Source organism: Ctenocephalides felis, unplaced genomic scaffold, assembly GCF_003426905.1.
Source record: "Ctenocephalides felis isolate EL2017-DRISC unplaced genomic scaffold, ASM342690v1 CF-g0.4_SCAFFOLD_00845, whole genome shotgun sequence".
Taxonomy (NCBI): Eukaryota; Metazoa; Arthropoda; class Insecta; order Siphonaptera; family Pulicidae; genus Ctenocephalides; species Ctenocephalides felis.
The window spans coordinates 69,742,482-69,763,882 of record NW_020536999.1 but is presented as its reverse complement, the minus strand read 5'-3'; the positions used below and the strand labels follow the sequence as shown (position 1 = coordinate 69,763,882).

The window sequence follows — 21,401 nt, the reverse complement described above, 5'->3', positions numbered from 1 at the left end:
TAATTCTATAATATCATCTGAAATGTTTCTTGTTTTATATTTGTTTAGGTAAATTTAAAATTACAAAATTTATTTTATTTAAAAAAAATCAAAATCACAATATTTGCTAAAAAAAAAAGACACCTTTAAATTTTTTTCATTGTAATTTGTTGTAATTAATGAAGATTGCATTTAATTCAAATAAGACAAAATTTAAAAATCACAAGTAAATTGATTTAAAGAATAATATATGTTTTTAAATGAGTTGACATAATATCAAACTTGCTGCTTTATTCTAGTGCTAGTGGAGTCGAAAAAAGAATTGGAAACCGAAATTTAAATATGATATGGCTTCATATAATAAAATGGCACAATAAGTTATTATTTATTTCTATAAACTCGAATTTTCATTATTTAACTCGCATTTTACTAATTTTAATTAATATAGAAAAGTTAGTCAACATTAAAAATTGAATATCAATAATTAATTGGACACGAATTATATAAAATTCTCGATGTAATAATTGTTTTTATATGTGAGTGTAATTTGACTACTATTTCTTCTGTCTCAGCTTATTTTTTGATATAGTATGTAATTTAATACGATCTGAATTTATTAAACAATCAAGTTGTATAATTCGTGTGTCTGTTATGTCAATGTATGTAGCAAAAAATTAATTAGGTAAGCAAAAGAGCATGTTTTTGACCTATTTGATTTATATTGTTATAAATTGTTTTCAAATATGATTCTTTTGTAAAATTTATGTAATATTATTAAATTGACCTTTATATATCATATAAAATGTGATATATTTAATTTGAATTTTGTTTAATAGATGCAATTGCTACATACTTCAACATTAATAATTAACAATAGATTCCTGGGCCCTTTTGATTCATAACTTTTGAAAGACTCGACTATTAATATGAGTGGCCATTCAATTTTGGAATCATTGATACAAAATAACTTTTGTATTTTATTTTCATGCGAATTATTGATACTATTGCTTCCAATTTCATTTTGTTCACAAAAGTGTATTTAAATGCAAAAAAATTCAAATTTTTTTTGATTTGTATTATAGCTGCATTGGACGCTCTAAAATAATAGTAAATTATCATCCATGAAATGCATAAAACACAACTATATTAAAAAATTTAAATAGTACGAAATATATTTTTTTTTGTAAAATAATTCAATAGACCAAAAAGTTTAAATTATTGGAATTATAATTAAAATAAATATGTTGAAAGTTAGAAATGTACTCAAATTTTCAGATAATTACAAAAACAAAAAAGTTTTTGTAATAAACATTAAAATTCATAAAAATTCGCAAAGTTCGCAAAATAAATCATAAATGAATTAAGTGTATTCATGTTTTGAAAATTGTATAGTTCACGTTACATGATATTTCTTTATTTAAATTTCAAAATAGAAATTTGATGAATCTTAGTACCATTAACCCAATAATCGAAGTACAATTAGTATGTTAAAAAGTAACTTGAATTTACTTAAAGATTTAGTTACCGTTAATCAAAAATAGTGAAATAATGCAATTATTATAATCGGAAATAATTTTACTTAAATTTATTTACTGAAAAATAAAATTTACTTTTATATAGAAGCAGCTAGAGTTTATAAACATTTTGCGTTCAATAAATTTACTATAACACCATGAAATTAGAAAATCATATTGTATCAATAATTCCAATATAAATATTTTTCTATTTTTTTTTTCTTTATTGCGGGGATAGTTTGCAATATATTATTAAACTTCTTTTCTATAACAGTTGGTAGAACGGGCAGTTGATTATTTAAAATAATACTATTTTATTATCAATAATTTTTCTAATTAAAAGTTAAATTAATCAGTATATTCATCGGGCGTAAAAATAAAATATTTAGAAAGAAAATTGTGCAATTTAGTGCACTTTACAAGTTACTTGACCTCTGAGGTTCTATATAAGCCAAATAGTCATCAATAACATGTTGTTAGCTTTACTAACAAAATTTAATATTATGAGGAATTTTAATACTCCTACAATTATTTTTTTTTTGGGTTTTTAATAACTCTATAATTATTCTTTTGGGTTTTCAATAACCCTATATTTATTCTTTTGAGTCTTTCTACCCCATGTATGTCCTTTATTATAATTTTTGCAGGTTTCCCTAAAAATTTATCGGTACATTCTGAAGTTTGGGAACCTGAAATAATAGGACTTGCAGGCACATTGGCCATAGAAGTGGCATTAATAGCCAAATTTGAAGTCATCCTGAATCGACGATATCGACGATGTTGGCGTTAGACCGCTCGAAAGCCGGGTTACTAACTTCATCAACATAAATAAAATGATTCGCGATTGCAGGGAATAAAAATTAATTTAAATGAAATTGTATCATTCTGAACTGCGATATCATCTGTGTTGGCGTTAGACCGCTCGAAAGCCGGGTTACTAACTTTATCAACATACATAAACTGATTCGCAAAGTTCAAGGAATGAATATTAGCTAAAGATGACTCTATTTCACCCTTCAGAGAATTCTATATAAAACTATAAAATAAAATTATTTTTTTCGCTCGTGATTGTTAAAACTGCTGTAATAGTTATTTAATCAACTGTCCGCTGTTATAGAATTATTAACCCAAGCTACCATTCTAATCAATATAATTGACATAAAAAATAATTACACTAACAGGATTTTCATCTACATAGTTTCTATCTTAAAAAAAATTCTGTTCAAATCTTAGATGAACTGGTTGTCATTCCTGGATGTGCAAATTTATTGTCCAAAGAAAAAATGGTTAACTTTGCCTGGGGAGAGTTGCTGACATCTTCTGGTAGTGTGATGTCCGAAAAAAGGAAAATAAATTTGTCACTTACTTAGAGTGAGTCGCTGTCGTTGCGGGTTGCTTACGGTTCAGTGTTGGTAGAGCCGCCACCTTGCTACCCTTAGTTCCTCGAATTAGTATCGCTGAATTGCTGGAACCGCCCTTGAGTCTGCAGCCGCCGGGGTGTGAAAAACTCAGTTTTCACGTTCACAGGCAACGTCGAATACTAATTCTTCACTACAAGGTATCTCACCGCTGGACACCATGAAATGTATTGGGGTTGTTGGTAACGTGTTCGTATTGACCTCCTAGTCAATACAGCCTTGCCGAGCGGTGGTTATAGTAATAGTAAGCTTCGGATTGCCTTGAGTTCTTATTAAGATATTGGCTGAAATATCACTTCTAAAGAATAACACTGATTGACTATTTCAACAACTTTTATTAGCACCCACAATGATGATTAACAATTGACTTTACACGACTAATATTGCGACTCTGCTGAGGCCAACAGCAACTACGCTGTGGCCTACAGCAACTCTGATGTAATAAAGACAACTCTTTTGTGATTCCAGCAACTCTGACTCTAACTCATATCAGTACTCTTTATATACTACTTAAGTGGGACTACAAACACCTTACGATGGCGTATTTAAAATATTTGCCGATTGTGATAATTACTGCAATCGATATCGAATTTGGCATATCAGCATTGCCATTACACAATGCAGCATTATCGATTGCTATTACACAATAATATATATATATATATATATATATATACTAGATGACCCCCCAGACATTGACCTGTACCCATGTCTACGGTTCAAAAGTTCAATTTTTTTAATAACCTATATTGTATAAATTAATATGTTTTTACACTACAGTCTATACCGAAATGTATATACATCCATACGGGTGATCTTAAATGTACAACTGTTCCAAATAAAATGTAGAGACTCAGAACCCACACTTAACCCTCTAATTATACTGTGAAATCAGCCACGTAAGACCATCAAACAAATAAATATTAAAATATGTTCAATAAAACAATATATTAGAAATATATACTACAATTTAATGCTAAGGGTTATCCAATATTTTTAGTCATACGTGTGTAGATGTAGGTGTATAAAGAAATGATTTTTTATTTATTCATGTCTAAAACATCAATTTTCCAAATTTATCACACAAAAATTCATCGTCTGCTGTTGTGATTTATAGCATCAGATATAACGAAAGTATAACAAATTTAGAAATGATTAATATGTAGTTACCATAGTATCCGCGGTAAAGGTACAATATCACCATGGACCTTTTCACTCAAAATAATTGCTTCAATAATGTTGCCCATATTTTTTATAATCTCGTACTATATATTAATTATTTTCAGTAATAAAATCAAAATTACATTTTTCTTATTAATAATTCGATATACAATATTATTTATTTCCATATTTTGGAATCTCTTGAACCGAGTTAATTCTAGATGAAATACGATTAATTTTAATTTTGATTTTGATGGAACTAAACGTCTGATTTGAATGATTCAAAGAACTTTCGGCTTGTTTGAAGAAAATAATTGCTTTTGGAAAAAAATGTTTCAATTTTTTTCATAGTTTTATATTAATTAAGTTGTATAAAATATAAAAAAATCTTTAAACGATAAAAAATATTTTCATCAAATTAGTTATGATTAATTAGTTCTCACCTGGCTGCAAAATGCAAAGGACTCTCATTATTATTATTTTTCAAATTGATACAAGCCCCTAGACTTATCAAATTCTCCAATGATCTTATATGTCCTTCTCTGCTCGCGTAGTGTAAAGGAGAACATCCCGAATGATCTTTTTCGTTTAGTAAGTTCATTAGTTTTTCTTGAGACTGGACCTAAAAATATATTACCAAATAAATAAAATAATATATAATTTTATATTTTGCCATATTATTATAATGTATTTTTAAATTATTTAATACTATCTATGTAAAATCAATTATTTAAAAGGTATCTATTTTGGTATATTGTATTATATATTATTATTTTTCTTTCTGACAATCTTACATTACATTTAAAACAGTTATGAAAATGTCATGAAAAGCATTTGAGTAAATTGAGCTGATTTGTGATAGATCGATATCCACATTTGTATTTAATGCATATAATTTAAAAATAATTTCTTAGGTTCAGTAATAGAAAATTTGATTGTCGTGATCCTCAAAGTTTTCAAAATTGTATAAAGTTGACATACTAATTTAGAAATGAAGACGCTAAATCTATTAGAAATTATTAAAATAGAAATAAACTAATTTAGAAACAAAAATGTTAAATCTATCAGAAATTATTTAAAAATTAGAAATTATTGTTAGTTTTTATTGATTAAGACGATTATAGTTACATATGTATATTGTAAAGTTTGTGCAACTTTTCTTAAGGCAAAATACTACTTTCATCTAGTCAACTTTCAGCAGGATAAGTTATAGTAAAGTAGTTTGAATTTGTATAATTCGAAAGTGACGAGTTGTTTCCGCGGAAAGCCAAAAAATAAAAATTATTTAATTTTTTTATTCATTAGCAAAATTTTTAAAAATCGAAAATAGTGCGGACTCCAATTTTAACTCTAGCTAAAATTCTAAAGCTCAGTTTAAAGTTTCAATTCAGTTTATATATTTCTTAAAAATATAAGATACGATTCTTCATTAAGATCTGTTCATTAACTGTTTATGCAAACTTATAATTTTACTTTATAAAAACATTGGTGCTTATGATAATAACTATTTTATTTTCTATGTTAAACAATTCAGAATGACTATACGTTAATAATGAATAAACCAGAATATTGGCAACATCTAAAATAATCATAAGTTCTTGCCTTATTGACTTCTGCAGCAAAATCCTGCAAGCTTCCCCCATTCATGACAACGTGATGTAAAATATTACGATGACTTGAATCCTTTAAATTAATATTTGCGCCAAGTCTAATAAGGGTATGAACCTGTTATAAATTACACATTATTACCATAGTGATTAAAAAAGACATATCAATGTATAAGAAGTGCAAAAAAGGTTATACGATTTAAATATTTTATAGAAAATTTAAAAAATCTTATAGAAAAAATGGTCTTGAAAAAAAAACGTATACTAACTTATGTAGTGTGCATGACACATTTTATAGAACATCTTACAATCTTTATAATATAGTAATAATTTAAACAGTTTATAACATAAAGATTCCTAAAATTGACACTTAGGAGAGCTAGGGGCTTTTGTAACAGTTTGTTTGAAACTTAAAATTACTGTTTACATTTTTTTATTTGATTCGCCGAAATAAAGATGGATAGACGCTGTAACTTTTCCTCGATTTAGTCAACTAGAACTAGAACTTCATTATTTCACAATTAATCATTTTCTTGGTCGCAACATCTAACGGAGCAAGTAGTAACAATAAAAAACGACATTAATACTTCTAATCATTTACTTATGTATGCTTCCAATCATTTATTTTTTGTTTGTTTTTAATGAAATTGACATCTTTATAAAGTAATAATTTTCCCCATAACACATGGGCATAAATGCAATGGTGTATTAAATGTGTACCAGTGGCGAAATAATTTTGAGAAACGAAGACGCGTGCTTAAGGTTTGTGCAACGCTTTTTAGACCGACCTAATCCGACGAAAGTGTGATATTGCCTCAGTCAGTTATTTGTGGAGTTCTAGTGGATCGGTCGAAGATGTTCATAATATAATGGAAAATGTATAAAACAAAAAGTTCAGCTGCAATACAGTGGGTTTGGACGTAAAATAAAAGGCGAGGAAAAAAAAGTTTTAGAGAAACTGAACCTTACAAAATTATGGTAAGTTATTGTTTTATTTAAATATTTGTTTATTAACTATTGCTATTATTATTATTATTATTATTGTTTATTATTGTTTCAGAATTCATTATGACAAAATATCAATCGTTACCGAATAATAGATAGAGAAGGTGGTGGACATGTTCAGCGGACGTAATTTAATTACGTATTATTAATAATGAAATGTAACTAATTTAACTTAATGTAATTTAACTATAAATATAAATAAAAAGTAAGTTATTGTCAATGTGTATATACTAATATTAGTATTATTGACTTTCCGTAAATCGAAATGGATTTTTTTGCATATCTTTACATTTCAGGGTTTCTGAACATTTTGGCATACCTAGAAAAAATGGATGTGTGGGTGTGTGTATGTTTGTGTGGATACAATTTTTCGTCCAATTTGAATCATCCAAAAAAACAAAGTTTTTGGAAAAGGCAGGTCCTATCGTTTCGGATAAACGAAGCTAAATGTGCAAAAAATGGCAGAAAGAAAAAAGAATTTTTTTTGTAGTTCTTTTGAAAGAAAAAAGAATTTTAATTATAACTAGAATTTTAATACTAAACAATGCCCATTTTAATACCGATTATTTAAGTTAAATAAACGTCATTGTCCAATTTATAAGCTCTTACATTTTGTCTATACAATAAAAATAAATTTGCATTCCGGATACCGAGCCCGGCCCAGTCGTGGCAATTAAGGATGGCGCAGTCATGCCAAATAATCATGGCCCAGTCGTGGTAATCGAGCTTAGCCCAAGCCTGGCTCAGTCATGGCAATCAAGCCTGGCCCAGTCCTGGCAATCATGCCTGGCTCAAGCCTGGCTCAGTCATGGTAATCGAGCCTAGCCCAAGCCTGGCTCAGTCATGGCAACCAGGCCTGGCCCAGTCCTGGCAACCAAGCCTGGCCCATCGTTATCACTCCAGATTTCTACCAATGCTGGGCCAAGCTTGCCTTACAAGCCTGGCTCAGTTATGGTAATCGAGCCTAGCCCAAGCCTGGCTCAGTCATGGCAATCAAGCCTGGCCCAGTCCTGGTAATCGAGCCTAGCCCAAGCCTGGCTCAGTCATGGTAATCGAGCCTAGCCCAAGCCTGGCTCAGTCATGGCAACCAAGCCTGGCCCAGTCCTGGCAACCAAGCCTGGCCCATCGTTATCACTCCAGATTTTTACCAATGGTGGGCCAAGCTTGGCTTACAAGCTTGACTCAGAGTTGTACTTAGTTGGGCCAAACCTGTGCCCGCAACTTACAAATGATACACTTCGCCCAATCTACATATTTTGTGTATAAGAATCACCATAAAGAAACCAGAAAAAAAAAACATTTTTTTGATTCTCAATTTATTTGTGAAACTTATATTCCAGAAGCATTCATCAATACTGTATATTTTTTTCGCGTCTGCTAATTGAATTAGATTTTTTTGGTACTGTCTTTGTCCATCAAGACTAAATCTAATGGTCTAATCTTTGATACGAATAAAGTATTTTGGCCGCTCAGCAACTCAAAAAAGGCTCGTTTGCGATTTCGATATGAATTATAATTCTCGTAGTGCGGGAAACAAAAGCAATTACTTACATTATAACATGAAACGTATTGTAATGTGTTACAATTGGCTTTAAAAATTTTGTTACAACAACCCCCAATATTTTTCCCGGGTGTGATTTTCAATCAAGATAACAATTTAAATAATTTATAATCACTATATCAACTATTGATAAATTTAAAAGAAATTAAGATATACGTGTGAAATTTAACATTAGTACTCTATCGACTTTCCTCTGTGTATCTAAATTAAGTGATTTGTGAGACAATCTACTCATCAGCTTTATATTAGAATGTCTGATTGTTGTCTCTGTAAAGCCTTGATTCGTGTTTTACTTGATTCGGGTTTCATGGAAGCTTTGTAAATATAACTTTATTGCTCAGGGATAGCTTGGAGTAACGTCCTATTAGCCAATAGAGTGACCTGACTTTGGTTTGCAGTTGTTTTATTTTTTGATTTATATGTTATATCCAGTTTTGTTTTCGGTCCAAATAAATACTAAGGTATTTGATGGTAGAAACTTCGGGTATAACCTTATTATTCATGTTGGCAAGAGGGCATTTACATAGCATAAATGTTATATGGCTTTACTTGTTTTCATTAATTTTTATTCTCCATTTATTGAACCAAAGTTCAATTGCGTGTAGATGTTCATGTAGTATTTTGCTGGCTTCAATAGGATTAGAGTCACCAGCCATTATAACAGTGTCGTCAGCAAAAGTTTTTATAAGAGTGTTGTTGCATGTTGATATAGAGTATAAATGATATACACAATAGGCCCTAGAGCTTTGCCGTGGAGAACTGCGGCTTCAATGTTGCAAACTGTGGGTACCTGTCTGCCAACTTTTGTCCGAAAAGTTCTGTCCGACAAATAGGATTTGAAGAATTCGTAATAATCTGGGATAGTTTTGTTGATTGTAATTAGGAGACTCTGATGCCAGACTCTATCAAATATTTGGCTCACATCAGGAAGTGCTACGGTGCAGTAATTTCCTTTTTCAAACTATTTGTAAATTTTATCAATCACACGGTGGCACTGTTGGATCGTTGAGTGCATAGGACAAAATCCAAACTGCGATGTAGGATATAATCCATATTTATTCGAGATATCTGACAATATATTTTTTTCAAATATGGCAATGGTAGACAGAAGACTTATTGGTCTGTATGAATCTGGTAACTCTAATAATTAATATATTATCCGATTGCTTGAGCAATGTTGTAAAATACTTTAGTATATAGAAGGGGTTGATAATATATGTTAGTAATACGTGTCTTTTTTTGACAGCCCTTTCAGCATTTTAGGTGTTATTAGATCGGCAGGAGTTTTTCTATTTTCCAGGTGTGAGAGAATACTTAAACTGGAGTGAAACTTGGAATACATATTTCTGCGCTAAAGTCTGTTGGACTTCTTGGTTATATATAACAGTATTATTGTCCGTAGAAAAATTTAGCTAAAAACAGATTCCAAGTGGTTTTTAGTGGTGGAGTGCGGTTCTTTTATTAGTTTTCACGATACGTCAGATTGAATTATCTTTTCTATTTAGATTGGTTCAAGCAATTTTCTTCTCAACTTATTCAGATTGTTAAAAAGAGTTTTACCCTTTGGATCGTGGTAGTTTTGCCAAAGACGTCAAGCTTTGCGTTTTTTGGCAACTAATTTTTTAATTTTAATACTTAATAGTTGATGGTCCCTTGGTTTTGATGGTGGTGTTGAAAGTTTTGCAGCGTCCTGCAATACATGTATTAAATTATTTAAAGAATCAACAATGTCGTACAGTGATTTCAAGCAAATCTTCAAAGCCAATTATTTGGAAACATTATTTCTGTAACGTTCCCATAGGAAAATCTTAAAATATATTGTTTTGCCTGTCCGTTCAGTAGTGGAACTAAGAGGCACGCTGTTCAGCGGCGCTGTACAGCAGTGGCATTCTGCGGAAAGCACTCTCGTAGCAAAAGGGTAAATTTTGTTCTCGTTTACATATTTTACTGCTGTGTATATTGCTATGTTCAGCTGACAATATGGACGAGAAATTAGGAATACTCATTTTTCGTTATAATTGACTTTTGGGATGTGCATGCCGCATCCAGTTTCCTCTAATGTTTTTGAGTCATCTATGTAAATGTGTAAGTAACCCAGCCAATTTGAGATAATATTATTTTCCTGGTATTGAATATTTTTGTGGTATTTGCTGTATTTGCGTCAATTTCTAAAACGATAAATGGTATGATAAAATCGTTTGTCGCTAAGTGTGTGTAATATAGATTGTTTTGTTTTTTATAACATTCTCTTCGTAGTGTTTGAGTGTTCATTGTTTATCTTATGGTTTTCGCTTATAAAACCGAATATAAAATCATTGAGTATTTGCTTGTCTTCAATATCCCACTCAAATCTTGCTTCTATCATGCCTTCGAAAGTCTTCGCAATGCATGACACTAGTAATATTGGTCTGTCAGAGTCGATGGATTGCGTCTTTCTGTCAAGTTCAATTATATAATTATACTATGATTATTTTTTTCCATTTTTCAGAAATCCAGTTGATTGTGATAATATTATTAAAAAAATTAAAAGCTTTGCTATGAAAGTAGTACAAATATTCTTAATAATATTATAGGAGGTTTTTTTTATTCCTTGAGAGCTCTTCTCAATTCTTTTAAGGTCAGAACAGCTCTATTTTTTTAGTGTTCTTAATTAGTACATCTTGTTTATTGCAAACATAATCAGGCTTAATATTATATAACACTTTGTGTTTACATTCTTTCATAAACTTTTGATTTATTTTCCTATTGGTATTTTTGCTGTTGAATATTTTGATGTGATTGAGTTTTTGTTATTATGCTTGTATATTCAATCTATTTTATGGACCGATTCTTCGCATAACAGAGAAATGTTACGGCATAGCTATGTTACGCTCCGACTCCCATACATTATGCGAATGAATCATACTGAATGCTGTCAAAATATCATGTATTTGCTGTTCATTCCGGCGTTTTAAGCATAAACTGCAACGTCACTCGTATGTTATTTAAGAGGAATCAGAAACACACACTTATCTAACATCGTTTTTTTGACATTTGTGCGGCTTTTAGGTTATGTTTTGCATCAAAAAACCTGAGAAATTTGCCTGACTGAACACCAACCGCATAACTTTTGTCTATATTACTATGGAAAATTCTTCATAACATGACCTTATCATAACATTGCGGCAGAATCGGTCCCTTAGTCTTTACCTCCTTTGAGAAATTTTATTATGCGGATTTATTTTTTGGTACTGAATAAAATTTTCGTAATTGTATTTTTTGCACATTTGGTTACTTTTTCTTTTGTGGTCATCATATTGTTGCACTCTTGCGGCATATTTGAATATTGTGCTGTACGTTTTCCTTCATTAAAAGTTCTACTTCAGAAAGAGAAATCTTCCAGATCATTATGAATATACTCTTTTTCTTGGTTACAGCAGTATTGGGAGAGAGGATTAAAAATGTGATCAAAAAAGTTGCCAAGCTAATTGTATTTATCCTGTTTACTTCTGGCCCATCTGTCTGCATTCTTTATGGCTAGTACGGCGATGATTGGTTGTTTAAAACTATTAATAACTGTTCAAAGTGATTAGTTTGTGTCAGCTAATAGATTTTTAGTTAGTTTTCATAGATAATTTTTGAGTTTTTTTAATTTTGATTTGACCATCGGTGATTTTGTGAGTTGCACTGCTTGCAAAGTCTTCTTTTAAATGACATTTTTAACTTCCCGAAGAAGAAGTTTATGTTTTCATAAAAAAAATTCGAATCGCTAATTTTATGTTTTCTCGACGTTTCAAACCATCCTGAATCGAATGAGACCAAATTTGGAAAAAGTATGTGTGTGTGAATAGATTTTTTGCCGTAAATCGACGTTTGTTTTCAAAAACGGCTTGACCGATTTCAAAAATTTAAAAGCCATTCGATGTATCTCGTTTGTCGGTTTTGCGCTATGATCGGCCGAGCCGTTTCTCTGTAGATCGCAGAAAAGTGAAAAATTTTTTGTCCACGTTTTAGCCCGCAATTCTGAATAGAGATCGGCCGGGTCGTTTTCTTGTAATAAAGTGTTAAAAAAATTTTTTCGACGATTTTTATTATTATTTTTTTGACTGTGAATACAATATTCTTCTAGATCATACGAAAATATTACGGCCCTACGACAACTTTAGGCAAACATATTTAAACGTCATTGTCCAATTTATAAGCACTTTTATTATGTATACAAATTCCACTGATAAAAGATACACCACAAGTTTTAGGCATTTAATTAATATAGTAAAACTAATAATGTCTAAAAATTTCAAACTCCGTGAGTTTATACATATAACTATAAAATAAATATTTTCGCATTCAGAATTTCTGAAGAATCGTTTCGGGCGCATCGCGCACTGCTTTGCATCCGAACGAACTCTATGCAATTGCAGGGTAATATTAGCGTTACGCGCGGGTATACTGGCTATGTTTTTTTTTCAATTTTCCAATGTGTTCCACCAAATTGATTCGAACAATATTTGCAGTACTTAAAGAAGAAACTTTAGGCTTTCGTATAACGCTAATTAGAAAGTGGTCCAACTAAAAATTATTTTGTCTTTTTCAGCTAATAATAAACAATTTTTTCGCATCGATTGTTCTACATAATGTGGTCTGAGTCAATGTGAATAGAATCACGTAAAATAATTTTCGATATTTTTTATGGTTACGCAAAAAAGTGAGTTTGAAAGAAGAGGCCACTTTGGCATATTTTCAATGATAAGATGAGGTAAGATTGGTATATCTGTTTTTATTTAGACCTATAAAATGGCGCATAAATTATTTAAATACCAGGTTGGGGCCTATTCTGTATGGTAATGCGCCCATACCCATCTCCTTCGATTCAGAATGGCCGAAACGTCGAGAAAACGAATCGGATTTTTTTATGAAAACAAACTTCTCCTTCGGAAAGTTACAAATTTGGTCAAGATGTCATACGTTTGCATTTGTGTACAATGCAATGCAGGCAGTGCCAAACATATTGGTACATAGACAAAAAAAACTCTCAAGAAAATTAATCAATAAATTTTATTAGCTAAACTATATTAAATGTTAAAAGTCCGAACGAAGACGATATTGATTAATATCTAGTTATTTGAGATTAAGTTAATCTTTATACTTCAGTCATAAATACTAAAAATTTATCCTGTTATAGTAAGTGCTCTGAAGTCTCTAAAATATTTTTATTATTTAAACATAAATATTTTTGATATTCACCGTTTTCCATCCAGCCCTAGAAGCAGCTAAAAGCAAAGGCGATCTTCCTTCCTTGTCCAAAGGATTTATATCTGATCCTTCCTTGATTAAATAATGCACAATTTCTGGATGATCAAACATTGACGCGCAATGCAGTGGCGTCATCTTTTGGACGTCACAAGAACGAAGACTAGAAAATTTTTCTTGAGGCTGCATGGCAAACATTAGTTTCACGATATCTGAAAAAAATTGCAATATTATAGCTAGTTAAAACTTCTAGTTCTATAAAAAGAATTGATAAAAAATTAAACAACATATTTATAACTAACAAAAAGTAAGTAAATATACTATGGGTACATGGCATCGTGCCTTAAGGCAAATTGCTAAAACTTCCCATACTGAAAACTACCTTTTTCAAAGCAATCGCACTGCATAGCTGTTTTAGGGTCGATTTGCAACGCGCGGAAGCGCCGCGTAGTCGTCTAACATGTAAACATTGGTTCGGAACCCATATAACTATGTGTTAATATGATGTACATATGTCTGATGACCATTCTTGACAGCCAAATTGTTGGCATTGCTTTTCTAACTTCCCGTAGGATAAGTTAATCGTCCAAATTGAAATCGTCTTTGTAATCGTCCAAAAATCGAAATTGGAAATATTTACATTTTTTCACGTTTTGTAGGCTTCCGAACATGTTGGCATACCTCAGGAAAAATGGATGGGTGTATGTGTGTGTATGTATGTACATAAACCTTCAAAACGTCGACATAAGCAAAAATGTTCATTCTTTATTTTTGGCCCATTACTATAACTACCCTACGGTAGTATAAGATGTTTTTTAAATTGTTTACATCGGATGCTCCGTTATCTCAAAAACTGAAATACCATTTTTGGCACTCTGGCACTTTGCCCCGTATCTTCGAAACAGCTAGAATTGCCATTGCCAAAAACGAATGAGCACGTCTCCTTATCAGTAGAAATGAAATGTTTTTTAAATTATTTAAATCCGTGTTCTCGAAATCGCCGACGAAAAATTGTATTCGTACTACATGTATACATACAATCAGACACACGCACACACGCATAAATACAACCATTTTTTATAAGGTATGCCAAAGATATATACAAATTTTCATTCTCGATTTTTTTGCGATTACTATAACTTACTTACCCTACGTGAAGCTAAAAAACCTTATCCCTAAAAAGAGTGCGTTTTAAAGATTTCTGAACTGTAGAAAGGGCGCATGCATGTGTGGATACAAATTTTCAACGGCAACTTTGATTGATATAATGATTAAGAAATTGTTTGCAAAATAGTGTTGTCAATAAAAATAACAAGATAACACAATCATAACATGACAATCAAATCACGTTAAAATCAACTGAAAAACTAGTGGAGTGCATGGCATCGTGCCTTAAAGCAAATTGCTGGAACTTCAGGTACCGTGATTAAAAATTCGAGGAATAAAAATAATCAATATTTTTTTTAAATAATTTCAAATAGATTATTTATATAAGCACATACTGTAAATTTAAATGTGCTTATTGGGCGACGAGCGTATTCTACAAACAATTTAGGTGTATGCTTACAAGTAATTTCTTTAATTTTTTTTATATTTGATTTTTTTATAATTTTGGAATTAAAAAACAATCGTTTTTCTTTCAAGTTTTTGAGAATTTGGAAATTCTTGAAAATGTCCGGTTTTAATGAAAATTTCGAAATATTCTCAAATTTTCGTAAGAAATCGTTTTTTTTTAAATTTTGATGTTTTTCAAATTTTATGAAATTTAGATATTTTTTTTTAATTTTTTTTAAATCATTCTGCAATCTCTAAAAATAATTACATTTAACAGAGAATGCTGACAAGTTGTTTAATTTTTTTTTCAAAATGATGAAACATTTCAAAAATTTGAGTTTTCTGAAAAATTGATTTTTTTTTTGAAAATTTAATTTTTTTTTTGAAAATTTTCAAAACTATGAAATATTTGGTAAAAACATTTTTTGCTCACCGTCTACGAAAGCAAAAGGTTTTCTGAATTAATCTCATCGGAAGATGCGTTCTCTCAAAAGCTGCATGATAATTTTTACACCCTTTACGCTCCAAACCAGCAGAACGGCAAGAGTACCGAATGTTTGTTCAATAATACAAATCGATTACTCCATACTGTCGAAAATGTAGAGGACATTTGTATATTGAGAGTCCGTTAGACCTGCCTTTCCAAAAAATTTAACAACAGTTCCTCGTTTAATCAAAACAAATAAAATGTTATTTGAATTCGGACGCTCCGTTCTATCGAAAACTGAATTACAATTTTTATTTTTTTTGCCCCGTATCTTCGAAACGGCTTGACTTGCATATGCCAAAAACTAATCAGCACGTCTCCTTATCAATACGAATCAAATGTTTTTTAAATTATTCAAATCAGTTATTCCATACTGTCGAAAATGTCGAAGACATTTAATTCAACCATATAGGTGAAATTTAAAATTAAAAGTCTTTGTACGGAACCCCAAAAAAATTACAAAAAATGAGTACATATTATTAAAATCTCTATAAAATATCTGATAATTTAATGTACAAATGTCCAGTAAACATTTTTGAAATTTAATCAGTACTTCATCTTGTCAATACGCAAGTAAAAGGTTTTTTGAATTTTTAAAATCGGTCGCTCTGTTTTCGGTACGAATCGAATGTTTTTTGAATTATTTAAATCGGCTGATCGTTCCCGAAATTGTCGACGAAAATTTGTATCCGCACACACACACACGCACACACATACACACACACTTACATAGATTCTTTCTAAGGAATGCCAAAGTATTCAGAAACCTTTGAAACGTAATGATATATAAATTTTCTCATTTTCGATTTGTTTGCGATTACTATAACTTGCCCTACGGGAAGTTAATAATGACTACTTAATTGATAAGGCAGTGAATTTTTTAATTTTTATAACTACGAAAATAAACTAAATGGTTGAACCATTAACATCGGTTCTAAATTTATATTCGCTGTATCTACAGTTTATAATATAATCAAAATATTTAAGTTCTCAAGGTTAGAACTACATACCAGAGTAGCAAAATCCGGAAAATACCAAAAGTTAAGAAATAAAAAAGTTAAATCATAAAATTAGTCATAAATCAACAAGTCAATAATCATATTTTTATATGATTATTATATGAAATATACCTATGAATACCTATAATTTGGCGATCATTTAAGCTATTTGACTAAAGTTTATTTATTACATTTTAAATAATAATTATTTGTTTTTTTTTGTATGCAATAATTTAGTAAAGTTGCAACGACTGCAATATATATTTTTTACCTATGGCTCCTTGCGCACAAGCTAGATGAACAGGAGTAGACAGGTCATGTTGTTGTCTCGAAATTTTGGCTCCAAATTTCAAACAAAGCTCCACCGCTCTGATGTCTCCACCGTGGACTGCGGAATGTAATGGCACATTTCCTTCCGAATCATACAACGTAATTAGATCTTCTCTAGAACAACCTCGTGATTCGCCCCACTAAAAAATAAAAAAAAATAATATAATTAAAAAAAATTGAGTAGTTTTGGTAATTTTTTGAGCTACTATAATTTAAGTTTAATATCAATTAATATAAAAAAAACAGCTAAGTGTATTGCAGAAAACCAACCGCCGGTGATTTAGTTGCTCCAAATTAATGCTTTAAATATTGTAGTATAAATAAATATCAGAAAAATATTTCAAAATTGTTAACTTACCTGAAAAAAAACTTCCATGGTTTTGGAAGATGCATTTTTAGCGGCCTCGTGTATAGGATAGTAACCATTGTTACACGGTTTCTTTGGACAAGCATCAAACTGCGTTATCTAAAATGTAAAAGGTACATGTTGAATTAAACATGTATTATTATATGTAGGAATGTACTAAATGTATCAATATTAGGGCTTACAATACCGGGATTCCGTAATCCCGAATACCGGAATCCCGGACGATTTTTGTCCGGTATTCAATACCGGTATTGATGCAAATAATACCGGTATTACGGTATTACTAGTATTCTATCAAAAATTCAACTTACGCAAAACACATGTTTTAGTTTCTAAACTATGTATTGTGTATTGCCGACGATCAGCTGAGTGTGACACATCGACAAGCAGTGTCGGCAAGATAAAGCGATTCATTCAAAAGGGTTCATTTACAAAAGTTATTATGCGTTCACGTGCCTCGTTGCTATATCGAATTCGCTATCGATGATTTTTAAACATAATATACAATCGATGAGATATAATTCTTTATTTATTATATATAAATCATTTTACATAAGTAAGAACGGCAGTTGTTTAAATTGCGTGTCGCTGACAACATATTAAGAATTTGCGAAGTGTATGCATTCAACATAAGAATAGTCAACATTGTAATAATCTTTTATCGATGAATTGCACACATCGCAGTAATTCCCGAGAAATCCGAACGGGTAATAACTTGACTTGCACTCACACATATAAAGAAATTCTATTGATCATATTCAAAATCAAGGGAATTCCCTTAAACTAAATAAAATGTTACATAAAGCCGAAATGTAACTAAGTAGGCAGTTGTGTAAATTTCGTGTAGATAACATCTCAAAGTTGCGAGAAAATAAATGTTTATTATAAAGAATACCGGATATTATTGTGTAAATATTGTGTTTAATTTGAACTTATGATATTTATAAGTGAGTATATAAACCAAAGTTTTAAGTTAGTGTCTAATTAAAAAATATTAAAATAAATACTTCACCCGCGTGTGTGTTAAAAAACTCTAAGTCTAGAACAAAAAATAAAAAATGAAATTACTTTTTGTGAAAAAACAGGAATAAAAGGAACGAACCTACAAAATATGTATAATTTCTTAATTACAATTGTACCAACAAGTGTAAAATCGGATAGAGCTTTTTCGGCGGCTGGTTATATTTGTAATAAAATTCGGTCCTCGCTTGATAATCAAACAATTGATTGTTTATGTTTCTTAAAAACATTAGCCATGAATTATAATTTATTCTTTTCTTAAATATATTATTAAATAATAAATTCTTATTATAAATGTAGAATGTAAAATGTAACATAGAAAAATATATATTTTTACTGACACGTTTTTTGTTTCTATCTACTTCTACTCCTTATGTAATAAATAAATAATATGTACTAATTTCAGGACAATATTTGTTAGATTTCATATATTATTTGTTAATATGTCAATATAACAACTGAAGTAAGTAAAAATATAACTATTTAATTTTTCATCGACAATACCGGTATTAAAACCGGGATCCCGGAATTTCATTTTTCAAATATCGAATACCGGTATTCAGATTTTTGTACGGTATTGGAAGCCCTAATCAATATGAATATATCAGAAATTATTTTTAATGTGATACATTTTTTAAATGCGCCATTTGCATTCCGCTATTTGTATAAGAGTAATGTATAACATACCAAACAAATTTACAATTAATAAAAAAATGGGCTTCAATTTTCTACTTATATTTCACTGAATTATGTAGAAGTTTGTTACCACTAAAATTTGTTATTTTAACTTATTTGTTATACGTTTGGAATCGAAAAAGCCTTACAATTAAAACAGCAAACATAATTCTCTGCATATGGATTGTATCATATTAAATAATATGGGCCAATTTAGAATGTAGTATGGTATGGCGTGTTTTCCACATCGAAATACGCACAGTATATGTTAGCAAAGAGGGCATATAATTGTTTTTGCCATCCTTTAGGAAAAACTTTGTAATTAGCAATGATAAGTTAAAACTTTGTAATCATATTGATGTTTCATAGTGATGTTTTTAATAGGATTGTATACTGTCGGTATGTGTAAGTAATTTATCGAAAGTTAATATCTAATTATTGAGTTCCTTATTGACTTAGATGTGGAATCCAAGAAAGGTATTAGCAGATTTGCCGTCCTAAATATTTGTCCAAGATTGATGTTTGCATATCTGGTGGAGTCTACAAGCAAAGGCCAAGCCTACTTATTTGTTCTTCTTGGATCATAAGACTACATTATTCTGGTTATGTAAGTGTCAGTTATTTTAATGAAATCCGTCTTACGCGGGTAAATTTGCCATTTGTTTGTGTATTTGTAAAGATATTTGTGTTTTATATTTTTGTGATTCGCAGTCTGGGTCTACTGAAAGAGGTTTGAAATGCAGTATCGTCTGCAAATGTCAGTAATGATGTGTTTGTGTCAGCGGGACATTGCGTGTATATACATTAAACAAAGGATGAGCAAACCGCGGCCCGCGGGCCGCATGTGGCTTACCGGATATTTTTCTGCGGCCCGCCAAGCGTTTCTCAACTATAGATTATTTTTCTAGATATTTTATCAAATACATTAATTTTGTTTTCAGTCAAATATTGGTAAAAACTGTTGTTCACAGAGATATCTTTTTCTGATAAAATAAATATTAATTTAAATATTAGTTTAACAATATTGCAAGAATTTGCAATATTGCAAGAATTGAGAACTTGTCCGAGAACATAGCAATAACGCATTTTCAAATTTAAAATAATCAAACTAGCTGTAAGTGGAATTCTGTCTTAAGGCAATTAGGGCATCGTGCCTTAAGGCAAATTGCTGGAACTTCCCGTATCAAAAATTATTGTTTTTTAACGAATAACATTTTTGAAAAAAATTCACTCTGGAAAAATTAGATTTTTGAGGAACTATAAATTGGACAAAAAATTACTTTTTTTCGAAAACAAAAATTAAAAAAAAAAAAAAATTAAAAAAAAATTTTTTTTTTTGAAAAAAAAAATGTTTCTTTATTTTGACATATTTTGGAAGATCTGAACTTTTTTTCAAAGCAATCGTACTGCTTTAACTGCATAGAGACAAAATATAAAGCGCGTAAGCGCCGCGTCGCTGTCTAACGGATAAACATTGGCACGGAACCCATAGGAATGTAAACAAAATTTATACTTATTGGTAAAATCTTTATAAAATATCTGATAATTTGATGTGCATATGTCTAATGATCATTTTTGACCGTCAAATGGCATTTTTTTTTACTTTTGCCGTTAGATCTCCGAAACCGCTAGACCTGCCCTCATAAAAATTTGATCAATTCTTCATCTTGTCAATACAAGTAAAATGCTTTTGAGTTATTAAAATCGGATGCTCCGTTCTCTTGAAAACTAAGTTACCATTTTCGGCACTTTTTGCCCCGTATCTTCGGAACGGCTACCCCTGCGTTCGCCAAAAACTAATCAGCACGTTTCCTTTTGAATACAAATCGAATGTTTTTTGAATTATTCAAATCGGTTGATCCGTGTTCCGGAAATCGTCGACGAAAATTTGTATCCGAACACACACACATACACGCACATACACACGCACACATATCCATTTTTTCTAAGGTATGCCAAAATATTCAGAAACCTCTGAAACGTAAAGATATATAAAAATTTTCATTTTCGATTTTTTTGCGATTACTATAACTTGCCCTACGGGAAGTTAATAAGTATGTTTAATATAGTCGCGACAGTTAAATCACCGTAAATTTAAAAAATTTCTGAACGATGTAGAGCGTGTATATGGCGATAATTGTAGTACTTTCGTCATTATGACAAAGAAGAATAATATCTTCTGCAGAATCATATGTTTCACTTTTAATATTAAAAAAAAAATGTGAACAAATTTTAATTTACAGCTGTTTTCTTTGCCATTTAACATCGATATAGGTACACTTTATGAAAACCATCACAGAAAATAATCAGTTTGCAAAATAATACAGATTTGAAAAATGTATTTTTTCAGTAAACATCGAAATATTTTATAAAACTAATGTCAGCTCTGAGAAATTTTAGCTTTTGAAAAAAACGCAAAGAAAATTTTGTAAATTTTTTTTTTGGAAGTACGTATGTGTGCGAACTATTACACAGGTCCACAAAAGAAAAGTCGAT

General features: G+C 30.5%; 1 protein-coding gene across 1 annotated transcript in view; it reads right to left on the bottom strand.

Annotated features, from left to right (window-relative positions):
* Window positions 1-21,401, bottom strand: part of LOC113387958 (transient receptor potential cation channel subfamily A member 1-like) — a 161,835-nt gene that overhangs the window by 26,398 nt on the left and 114,036 nt on the right. The window contains exons 6-10 of the mRNA XM_026625356.1: window positions 17,202-17,309; window positions 16,785-16,983; window positions 13,469-13,686; window positions 5,675-5,797; window positions 4,516-4,694 (exon numbers count right to left, since the gene is read on the bottom strand). Coding sequence (XP_026481141.1) covers window positions 4,516-4,694; window positions 5,675-5,797; window positions 13,469-13,686; window positions 16,785-16,983; window positions 17,202-17,309 — 827 coding nt within the window. The remainder of the gene's footprint in view (window positions 1-4,515; window positions 4,695-5,674; window positions 5,798-13,468; window positions 13,687-16,784; window positions 16,984-17,201; window positions 17,310-21,401) is intronic.